At 30.3% G+C, this 12,498-nt stretch overlaps 1 protein-coding gene across 2 annotated transcripts; it reads right to left on the minus strand.

The window, feature by feature from the left end:
• Positions 1–3,513: 3,513 nt before the first annotated feature.
• Positions 3,514–10,246, minus strand: LOC143191738 (asporin). 2 transcript variants are annotated; one of them, XM_076397095.1, is made up of 3 exons: positions 9,789–10,245; positions 6,472–6,780; positions 3,514–4,218 (listed from the first exon to the last, which is right to left on the minus strand). In XM_076397095.1, the coding sequence occupies exons 1-3, from the start codon at positions 10,165–10,167 to the stop codon at positions 3,872–3,874; spliced, it is 1,035 nt and encodes a 344-aa protein (XP_076253210.1). In that variant the 5' UTR covers positions 10,168–10,245; the 3' UTR covers positions 3,514–3,871. The 2 variants fall into 2 exon arrangements, with proteins under 2 accessions (XP_076253210.1, XP_076253211.1); XM_076397096.1 differs by lacking the exon at positions 6,472–6,780 and having other exon boundaries at positions 9,789–10,246.
• Positions 10,247–12,498: the final 2,252 nt, after the last annotated feature.

The raw sequence follows: 12,498 nt of genomic DNA on the forward strand, positions 1-12,498 counted from the left end.
ATTTTTAATATTTAGTTTTGTTCAATACTTTTTTAAATAAAATGAGTTATTTCCAAAATTTTACCATTTTTATTTACTTCCTGAACCTATTTACCTGCTTAATATATTCGACATTAAATCTAATAATCACGATAAAAAATAAGTAATTAAACCTGTATGTACGCTCATTATAACACGGTAGATTATTTATCTCTGTTGTACGCAAATAAGTTACGAATGAGAACTTTTTCTAATTAAGATCTAGCAACGTTGTCTGGTAAACAGAGAACAGCCAAGAAACATCGTTCTTGCTGAAGGACTGATAGTAATAGATATGGTTATGGAGACATAGTGTAACATTGTACTAGAGTTAATTCTAAAGGTTATTAATATTTTTCCATAAATTTTAATAGTATTAACATTTGATTATTTTAGGTTTCTTTAGCGATGAAATAATTTCACATAAAAGTACTAACCGCATATTGCAAGTAACAAATAAGTTAAAATTAGTGTTGCAACCAATATTAATGAGTATAAAATAACTTCATAGATTATTAATTCTTCATTGGTTAGTGAGTTGTTAGTTCCTACGTGGGAATAAGACAAAGTAGAATTCCGTACATAAATTAAAACCGTAGAAGAAAAATTAAAAATTATGTAAAGAAATTGTTCTTTTAATCAGCTTAGTGTGCTTTTGCAAAATATATTTTAGGTAAGAAAAATGTACAAAAGATAAAGTCTATATGAATACATAAATAAAATAATGAAAATATACAGCAGTTGAAATGAGAATAACTATATAATTTCCATAGTTGGAAATATAGGAACAACAGTATATTTGCAAACATTTTAAAGCAGTGATAAATATTAAAGATTAATTTAATAAGATATATGACTATATGACATTTTATTCTGATTGTTGTGATACTCTGATTTAATTATTTAATTTCGATCACAGGGCGATAACTGATTAGTTTAGTTCAAATGAACAATTCTTTATTAGTTACTGAAAATTATTTAACATTTCTTATAATTTTATTGGTCTAATTCAAATAAATAATTTTTTTAGTAGTTATTGAAATTTGTTTAACATATACCATATATATAATTATAAAAATTTATTTATGGGCCTGAATTATTTAGTAAGTCAATCCCCGTATGTAATTTTTAGAATCAAATACATCATCCATATGCTCTATAATTTAAAATAATGGTTAAGGTTTTAGAACAGAAAAACTATTAATTTATATTAAAACATGCTTCTTTAAAAGAAGGAGGAGTCTGCTAAGGAAACGACGGGTTCTTATTTGCTGGAATACAGACCAAATGCCTTTCACTCATTAACCATTCATTTTAAGATTAAATGAATAACAAATTGCCCTTGCGCATGGCCGCGATAGTCTGATTCATAACGGTGGTAATATATGGCAACACTTCCCTCTCAAAGAAACGTCAACAAGGATTTACGTTGTAATTATACAATCTGATTAGTTTACATTTGTTGTAAAATTGTTTTGACTATCCATTTTACATTTGTACGCCAGTTTGCTTTTATGGATTACCGAAATGGGTCTATTTCTACCCAAACTTACATGGTATTCTCCTACGGAATTGTTTTTCGAAATATTGGTGATTCCAGATTCCAGTAATCTGAACTAAGATGTTGAGAATCTGAACTTAAGTGATTAAGTATTGAAGTTAATTCACAGGAAACTTCAGTCCGTTTTTGGTGGTTTTATAGCTTGAACTCTGAAGAATTTGCCGGGTATCTACGAACTGGGTATCTACGGGCTATTTTGCATAGCTCGAATATTTCTTACCTATAGCAGTTTATGGCTGGGGGTCCTTAAGCATCTTCAATCCAAATTTTGTTACCTCATAGCTTCAAAAGCGATTATTGCCCGAACTATTGTATGAACCACACTTAGGAATGTTTGGAGTAATTGGAGAACGTTTACGAATCATATGTCAATCTATCCTCTTCCCTTCATAATTGGCTTTATTCCGGTTAATTGAATGAATTCGAAAAGGACAGCTTTATGATCTACCAGTTATAAAATAGGAAAGGATTTTATCCACAGAAACTATAAATCTGCTTGAAAAACTATTTAATTTAATGAAAAGAAGGGCTGAACTGTTAAACGCAGATATAAAAGGCGATTGCTTTATTTATTGGAAGTCAGACCAAACCCATCCCACTCTATTTAATATACTTTATTGAAATGACCACATTTATGTAGTCTGAAATGATTTTGAATGAGCCTACTGTATTCATTAACAACAAAATTAAGCCAAAAAATTAACCTAATTTAAATGTATATAATCAAATTTTTAAATGAACCTACATTACTGTTTCAATAGTATTCGCTCCTGTATACCTTTGCCTTACCTTTACAATCGTACCTAGAATCGATTTTCAACTATACCTAAAAGAGAGTTCATGCATTCGAATACACATGGTGAAGATTAAAGCAGCAAACAGAACAGTGATACAATAACACAAATACTGTCAAGCACTCAGAGGACAGAAAAAATAACCATTAGATTTAAATGTAAATTTAGTATTAGAATTTTCCTACATTTTCAAATTAATACATTAAGCTGCGTACAGACTGGGCCAACAAAAGCCAACAAATGGGTTTGTTGGGTATTTCTATTTCTATTTGAACGGTTTGACGACGGCCAACGAAGGTTTGTTGGTATTCGTTTGCAATCCGTAGAGTGTCGGTAACATCAAAAGGAAGGAATGGAATCGGCGAATGCGGTGTGGACGATAGGTATGTACACTATAATCGCCGCCGCCGTTGAAAAATACGGATTCACGCCGGAACGAACGTTTGCTTCTAATAACAAATGCAATAAGTACCTTTCATCGAAGGCCAACGAATATTCAGTATCCAACAGCCTTAGGTCACTGAGAAATACCAAAGTCAAATATTGTTAAATAGTCTAACCTAACTAAAATTCGATAGTTTTCACATTTGTCTACATAAAATAACATATTTTCAGTTGGTATTATTGAGTTAATTATTTTATATAAACGTTAATCATCATGGAACGCTCAAAATGGCTTTTCTGACATTCATTACTTTTGTTGTACGATTTTAATAAACCTGCCGCCGAAAACAATGAAGCAATTTTAGAATTGTGTGGTATAGGAAATATTACTTCAGATCTCTACCGACATAACTGAACACAGAGCAACAGCGAATAACAGGTACAAAGTCATTTTTTGTACGACAATGCCCGCTCACATGAATTAAGCGTTGTGGAGAATGTATTGTTGCAGCTGTAATGGGAAGTTCTACCACACCCAGTATGCACACCGTGCATAGTACCTTCTGGTTTCCACTTCCATGTAACAACGTTTTTTGAGTGAATATCGCCATGTAGCCAAGATATGGCAAAATGTTATAGAAAATATTTTTAATGATATATATTTTACTATTATTTCCAATAAGTACGTTTGTAAAGGGACACATATGATTTACCTACTTTATATTGCACCTAACTGAATACGAATTAAACACCTAATTCTTCTATAGTATATATTTATACAATTTATTAACTATATGTTAGTCTTATTGTTAATTATACCATTAATTATCTTTTTAACAACCAATAATAGTTAAATTACTAAATATATATGAACTAAAATAGTATTATTATAATAATATTATTATTTAAATTTAGATGCATTTCTTGTGTGGATGAACATACTTTCCTTTATTCAATTCCTATAGAACTGCTTTGTACCGAACCGATTTCATTCTTTATATTTGTTTTGTCGTCAATATTTTGCGACAAAAATCAAGTACACAAGATACTTCCAGAGCAACGTATCCTGTAGCGTATATTTCCGCCCGTTGGCTGTTCCGACATATCAATTTTATTAAAACGAACTCCATATTTGCATATTTCGAACGGTAGTCTTGTTCGGCAACTTCCTACGCCTTTTCGGCATCCTGCATTCAGCGTAGCGATCGACGAACCATTGTGAATGTTCTCTATAGTTGTCGCCGATGGATTTGATCTCTTTGAGACAGCTGCAGTTGTAAGGGTTATGTTCGAAGTTCTTCAACGAATGGTTTTTAATTATCTTAGCGAGATCGCCCTTTATAGTTTTAATGGAGTTGTGGGAAATGTTGAGCTCGTCTATATTTATCGTCCAATTTTCTTTCCATATTGTGAGGGAATTATGGTCAATGTGGAATTTTCTGATAAGCATTCCTTTTAGACCTGAAAGTATAATTTTAGTAGATGTTAAAACTCAATATGTATCAAGTCTGTAAATTAATATTAAAAGATTTATAACAGATTGTGTTACTGTTATATCACTGTTAATGTGTATTAAATCGCATCAGGTATAGGCCTCACGGAGAGGATTCACTTTTCAATATGTGTCATTTCTTCTAAATGCAAAGAAAATATTTTTTCAGTGCACTGAGTATGTTTGAATTTGAAGCGAGTGAATCGCATTTGCGTGAAGTTTTACTTTTTTACTTCAATTACAAGCAAAATGCGGAGGAAGGTCACCGAATGCTGTTTGAAGCTTAACACAAGAAACCATTTCCAATTACCAGAAGATCATGACAATGATTCAAAAGCTCGAGTACTTTGAGTCGTATGAATTGACGCCAAGGGACTTTGAAAGACGTTTTGACATGTATAAAATCTTACTTCAACGGCAACATCAGAAAGGTTATTTTTGTATCGTATTCTACCGGTGATGTGATCCATTACGGAAATCCAAAGTGAGAAAAATTATGGTGAATACCTGATCATGCATCAATATCAACATCAACGACGGAGCCAGGCAAAGATATAACAATGTTATATTTAAAGATGACAACGCTCGATCACATGTTACAAAATCGGCGATAAAATACTTGGCAAAAAGTCCCCACCCGTCGTCCTACCCAGACCTTGTTCCTTTCGATTACCACTTGGTCCATCACATAAGTCGTGACTTGTTTGAGCAGAGCTTCATTTCTTATGATGATACCACAAAATGGGTCGATTTGTGGATGGCCTTGAAAGATACATCATTCTTTCGAGATTGAATCCATAAATTGTTTGATAGGAAGAAGGAAGGAAAAAACAGCGGCTATCAACAGAAAATACTTAGATTGAAATGCGTAAAAAAAGGTCGATATAGAGATTTCATGCTTTTTGGAGATTTCGATATTAGTGACCAATATCCGCACTTTGTGTCGTCTGAAAACGTTGTGTAATTGCAACTTCACCACAAGGGTTCAAACCTCAGCTAAGAGTCATCCAAACAACTATTTATAGGCATCTGAATGCAATAGTTCATTTATTAATATACATTTTCCTTACTCATCGCTAGTTATTCCCTCTTAAATTTCTATAAGCAATTATAAACAACTTCCGCAATTATTTTGAACATATCTGCAATGAATGCCGAACTTATATTTCATTATGTAAATATTCATTAGGCAGTTAGTATTCTTTGTATATTTCTGGTTGACTTAAACATTCTTCGGGCTATTGAAAGACTTACGATATAACATCTTACAGACTATATTGGGAATTGATTTCATCAGTTTCAATAGAAACATTGAATGCAAAGGAAACATAATGAGAACAAGTATAATAACAATTTAAGTATTTGTAAATTGTACCCCTTTTGATTGATTATCATATTTAATTCACTTTTTCGTATTATTTATTGGGGAACCAAAATTATATTATCCTACAGGTTTTTACTAAAAATGCATTTAAAAGCTTATTTTAAAGTTTTGCTAACTACTTAAATACATAGCGATGCTTAGTTGAGAGTAGCGTGAGTAATGCTGTCGTTATCACAAATTCCATAATTATTGTAATATGATTTGTACTCTTTGATTTATATTTGCCGACAATATTACAGATGCACCTATCAGCATATTATTACAGATATAGCCAAGCAAATCGGTATACATTCACTAATTAGTACCCTAACACAAATATTTCAATTGAATTTGGTTGCAATTTAACAAAGCATATAATTGGGCAACTCTTTTATCATAATCCCATCAAACGTTACACCTACTTAATTTGGACTCTTGGTATTATTTTTGTTTCCATATGGATTACTTTTTGGAGCAAACCTTAAATTTGAGGCTGCATTGTGTTTTGATTTTCTATGTATAGGTTGGGGCATACCATGTCTGCTTGTTTAACCATACAGAAGAATATATTATATTCTCGCCTACCGTTCTCATCAGCTATATATGTTAATAAATAATGCAATAGTATTGCGGGTCCAATAATCTGTTGCATACGGATATTTCATAACAAAAAGATTGTGCAGATATTTCGCCTAAAAATATTCTTATGGCAAATATGTACTTTAATTCACCGACCAGTGAAAGTAATATTTTCAGTTCAATCATAGATTTTTGGAAATTTTGGAAGAAGATCGTTTGAAACAATATACTATAATTTGAATGCACCTAAAGTTAATTAAAAATGTTGTTACTTACCAACCTTTGAATGTTTCCGGATGAATGCTGGAAATAGTATTAGAACTGAAAAATATATCTGTCTGGGCAAATTCAATGTCAATTACATTGCTAAAAGCATTCTCCGGCAAGGATCCTATCGAATTGTTTTCAAAATGCAGCTCCCGAAGAAAGTGTTTCCTTCCAAACCAGCTCGGGCTATAGTTGGAAATCAGATTGTTACTTAGGTCAATTTTCTTCAGGAAAATCATGGGATTGAAAGCCTCCGTTTCAATCGTCTTTACTTTATTGTAGCTCAAATTTAAATCAATAACATTTAAATGGTTGAATATTCCTGAAAACTAGAAAATATTGAAATGCTAGTAGGTAATTAAATACATATATTTCCTTAAAAAATATTACTTATTATTAAAATAAAAAATTAACTGACAAGTGACAATAATAAAACATGAATAGATTCTTCTTTTTCAATTACAAATATGACTACTAAGTTTTAGGTAGAAAAGAAAGCTCAAATCGTAAAAATTTCTCATACAGAACACTAATCACAAGCGATTAACGTAGCTGTTTGTTAACTATTATTTCCGCAGTTTATGTAAGTTAATTTAGCTTATATTTCATAGTTATAACATCAGCTCATGTTATCATTAGCACACCAAAAATACAAAAGGGGTAAGAGAGGGAGAATAGGAACATCAAGGATTAATAAAACCACTAATAGGTATCATCTGTATTTACTAATTAAGGCACTAAGTATGATTAAATTTTTTATCAAATTTTAATTTTGTCTTAATTAGCATTTAATCTTATGTTTTGTGCTATTAGAAAGTGAATCAAAAAAACTATTACTATTATTAATGTTTATTTCTAATTTTCTTGGCCACCTTATGCTCATAAATTAGTCGTAAAAAACACTTATGACTTTGCAATTATTGTTCGAAATGTTTGAACTATCTGACTGGCATCACGCACATATACTAAGTTATAAAATCTTGATAAAATAGCATGATTCAACTAAACATGTATAATTAATTAAACCCTTTTATAAAGTGACACCAGATATTTGATAATATCTTTTGTTTTTGTGATCATGATGGGAATTTTAAGTAATGTTATTCTCAGTAGGTTTTGAAGCCCATTTTATTCTGTCTGCTTGACATTATAATCATGTTATGATATAATTATATTGATACACGCTTATAAAAGTGATCGAATCACATGACATTAAATATAGACTACTTCATTACTTAATAACTGAAAAAAATTTGGGGATTCATATACACAAAAATGTTCAATAAATAAAACATATTAAATTCAGTTTAAGATGTGATTGGTAGTATTATTTGCCGCAATATCACGTTTATGAGATACGTTAAAAACTGTGGAGCATATATAGTGAATAACATAATTATCTTGATAGAAGAAATGTACCGATATTCTAACTAAATGTACTGTACTGTACTGCACATTTAACCACATATCCCCAACTTTTTCTTTCTTGGAAGGAACAAGTAAATTCAAATCAATATTATTTCGGGAAAAGTAAATATGTAGAGTTGTAGAATAGTTTTTCAGGAGAACTGAGTTAGCCTTCTATAAAATGCATTGCCTACTACTAAGATCTAATTCAAATGGCCTTTCAAGATCATTTAATCAGCAATATAACATAATCACTTTACCTTACCCTTCCGTGTGTGCTAAATATTTCTTTTTAAATATATGACTTATTTCAATCAACAAAATAGACGTTGTAGTAAAAGAAATGACAGAAATGATGTTCAATTAGGTGTCAACAAATCATTAAAAAAAACCGAAAGTTTTATAGTCAATCCAAAGTAGCAGTGAACTCACGTTATCTCAAATTATGACGTCAAAACGGTGCAATGTTGCCAGTGAATTTAAAGTTGACGTCTTACCCATTTTAGTTTTCTTCATTATCGATATGGAACAAAATTCTTATACAAATAAAATAATTAAACGAAAATCTTACAATATATAATTTATTTTCTCACTAGAGTACATCTAATGAATATATCGAATGACTTAAACTGCAGTTAGCTAATCAGCCGCAATATCTTGTAAGTTAGAATTATTTTAATATATTTACATTTAGCTCTTTTCTAAACGACCTATGTATGGTAATCCCTGGAGGCTTGGTCCACCTAATTAATAATTGTACATCCAAGCAATGTATTTTGTATGCCTTAGAGAATATATTTACATTTTATGTTTAGTACTTGTCTCCTTCGTTGCTGCGATATCTTGTCAAATCATTCTATTATCATCGTACTTCTCCATAATTTGTTCTGATATTACCTGTGTATATTTTTCTTGAAAATATTAGGATTTAATCACTGTATTCTGCCAAATGTAGATGCAACATCTTCAAAATAGTTAGCACTCATTCTCTCCTTGTATATTTTAGTCAAATAATATTCTGAACAATTACACACATATCTATGAACAAACATTTTACACTACTATTTTCTACAGTTATCCTATATTAATTATATACTCGCTTTTGACTATTTCCACTCTCATTTTGTATTGTCAGAATTGAATCATAATCCCGTCGGTGATATCCAGAAAGTTTCATTCATCTCTGTCACATTCTAAACCACTATATAAATAAATAACTAAGCTGTTAGTTTCCAATCTAACACTAGTTCACAATTGCACCATTTGTCAATTTCCTCTTCTGTGTATTTAATGGAGTTCATCCAAACCGAAGTATGTTATTGTAAACAATCTTTTCCACATGTCCAAAAAATTCTTGACTGTATATCTTTCTCAACCTGCATATCTAGTGCAGTAATTATTTGCCACATCCCATAACTATTCGATTCAATAGGCAAAACATTATACATTTTGATAACGTCAGTTGACTGCTATTTTTGATAGACTATATCTTTCTTGGTTAACTCAAAGAAAAAACTTGCAATAAACATACACTATCGATCAATTTACCTTCGAAATTTGGTGTATTTTGATGGATACAAAATATTTACATATTTATGTATTATTATATTTATATTAGAAAACAAAATTAAAATCATAACGAATTTAAGATTGAATATGTATGTTATCAGAAGTATAGCAATAAGGTTCAGAATATTTTATAAAATAGTAAAAGTATAATATGTTATTATTAAACTAAAATATATGAAAAAGGATCTCACAATTGGTTCACAATATTTATTATTTAATCCAATCAAACAATAGAATAACATAATAGAGATTTTTATTCACATATAATATATATTTAATATATTTCTACGATTGATAAGCCTTTACCTAACCACAAAGAATCCCTACGTATAAACGATCTCACGTATTACGCACCTGTACTGATCCGTTCCAAGTAATTGCCTCGTAGATCAAGTTTCCGAAGCGACAGCGAGCCCTGGAACGCTCCAGCTTCCACATCAATCACGCCACAGTCCCATATAATAAGTTCTTGGACGTGTCGCATTCCCGTGAAAGAATATTTATGTACTTTTGTTAACGGTTGATCATGAATTTCAACTTTTACATGGCGCTCCGTTATAAATTTCCTTACTCCCGTCGAGTTCGCGAAAGTTTTACGGACAGGCGAGGCGTCGCCTTCGACATAGAAGCAAACATCGATCGTGGCGGCGGTGGTAGTATTATTATTATCGAGACCAGATGCCGAAATGAATACCGGCAATAAAACGATGTGTATAAATGCGGCTTTCAACATTTTCGATGCAGAAATATCGGTTACGCGCGGAAAATGGTAATGGACGGACTGGCGAACGGACGCAAACTGGTAGCCAAACATAGACAAGTGATGATAAAAATTATGGATCGGCTCGTAAATCGACGATAAACATTGACTGGGTAATGTTATCCAAGGGTTATCAGTTTCGCTTTACGATTTATTTTAAAGTATACGATGTGTCGAGTGAAAAGAAATATAATTTATTCAGATTACTTTCCGATTCCATCGCATTGTTTCCTTAATAATTAATTAACAATTAACCAATTTAAAGTCCCAAATCTCTAATCGTACTTATTTAATGAAGCCAGATAAGTATATTTCATGGTTTTAACAGAAAAGGCGCAGAGATCGACATTTAGCTGCAATTGATTGATTAGTTTAAATAGCTATTACAGACTCCTGTAAAGAAGAAAATATGTTACGAGGCATGTGATTGGTTCCGATGTTACTGTACTGTAGTGATTCAATATCACTAGATCTTACATTAATTTTATATATACATATATATATATATATATATATATATATATATATATATATATATATATATATATATATATATATATATATATATATTATTATTATTAAAAATATTATTTAAAAATAGCAATTAACATATTAAAATACAATAAAACATTTGTGTTATAAACATACATACATATATATATATATATATATATATATATATATATATATATATATATATATATATATATATATTCTGTGGTTCTGTAAAAAGGACTGTAATGTTTCTATGAAATGGAATAATAACCCACAAATGTTTTATTGTATTTTAATGTGTTAATTGCTATTTTTAAATAATATACTATAATAAATATAGACAACATGACAGAACTTAAACAAAACCCAAAAACTACAGGTGTATAATAACCATATAAAACTATATAAAAAATCAACACATACCTAATCATAGAATAAAAACTAATCCATGATAAACTAAAAATGATCTGAATAAAATTATATAAATGCTTCATTTATTATTGAACGGGAATCTTTTTTAACAAAAATCGAGAGAGTAAGTAAATAGTACCTATTATTGCCATAAAAACAGTCAAAATATTTTACTATTTATCATTCGCAATTTTGATCTTCTTACCCTATTACAATTACTAATATACAATACATTGATATTTTCAAGCAAACTACCAAAAAAATCACGAAAATACATATATTACATAGTATGTAAGCATAAATTGGGTACATTTTTGTCAAGGTCGCGGCTAGGACGACAGAGCCCGAACGTTAATAATCAGTCCAGTGAAACTAGTAGAACCAAAGATAGTCACTCTCGGATCGTCGGACCGAATACCAGTCAATAGAAAAAAGTAGTCAATTACCAAACAGTTAATAGTCGATTTCAGTCGATAGTTCCCAATACTAATATTGTATTTTGTCGAATAATGACTATATTTGTGAAATAATTTTATTTAAACAAATATGACGTTTTTATTTTAATTGCTAACATATAAATATAAACGAGAATTGGAACCTAACTGAAATCTCAAAACACAATGATCCTTTTCGCCCATTTATATTTCTTTTATGCCATCAATATTAAATTTATATCTTTTTTTCTTATACTATAAGCAAACTTTTTGTATTTGTGTATTAACATTCTTATTACTAGCTATACACTTTTAATCTAAAAGTTATTGATGGGATGATATTACTCTTATGCCATTATCAGGGAAAAATCGAGAAGAACAAATAAAGGAGATAGCTTAAAAGAGCTATTAACAGAATTATAAAAAATCTTGACAGAGTTACCATTTTTTTTACCATTATGGTCAATATCATTTGTTAGTCTACGAAATTAGTCATAATTGAGCACAATTATGATGATAGTAGACATTATAATAGTAAATTGTCTTAAGTTTCTTTTTAATTTACAGATGCTTGTTGAAAGATACAGGGTTTTGACTCCGATTATTCTAATAGTTAATAAAATCTCTCCTATTTTGGTTAATCAGTCTTAAGCCTATATATTCTTTCGGTATTTCAACCAAAACAGATATCTTAAGGCAAATTAATCCCTTTTTGGCTTTGCCCATTAATATAAGGCAAAAACCATGTATTACGTATGCACGCTTCTATTTGGCATTTTTAAGTGGATTGATAATTTTTTTAAATACACCTGGAAATGTATTCCAATTTTTTCCAATTTCCATGTATTTGACTGATTTTTAATGTATCGAAGATGGACTATAATCAATTGCCTATATGTGTGATAATCGTTCTTTTTCTTTTCATGTCATGCACACAGATAATGGCATCAAAAGCAAATAAGCG

The sequence above is a fragment of the Rhynchophorus ferrugineus genome, unplaced genomic scaffold (genome assembly GCF_030347505.1).
Source record: "Rhynchophorus ferrugineus isolate W39M unplaced genomic scaffold, kcgeb_rfMv2 rfM2, whole genome shotgun sequence".
In the NCBI taxonomy this organism is placed as follows: Eukaryota; Metazoa; Arthropoda; class Insecta; order Coleoptera; family Curculionidae; genus Rhynchophorus; species Rhynchophorus ferrugineus.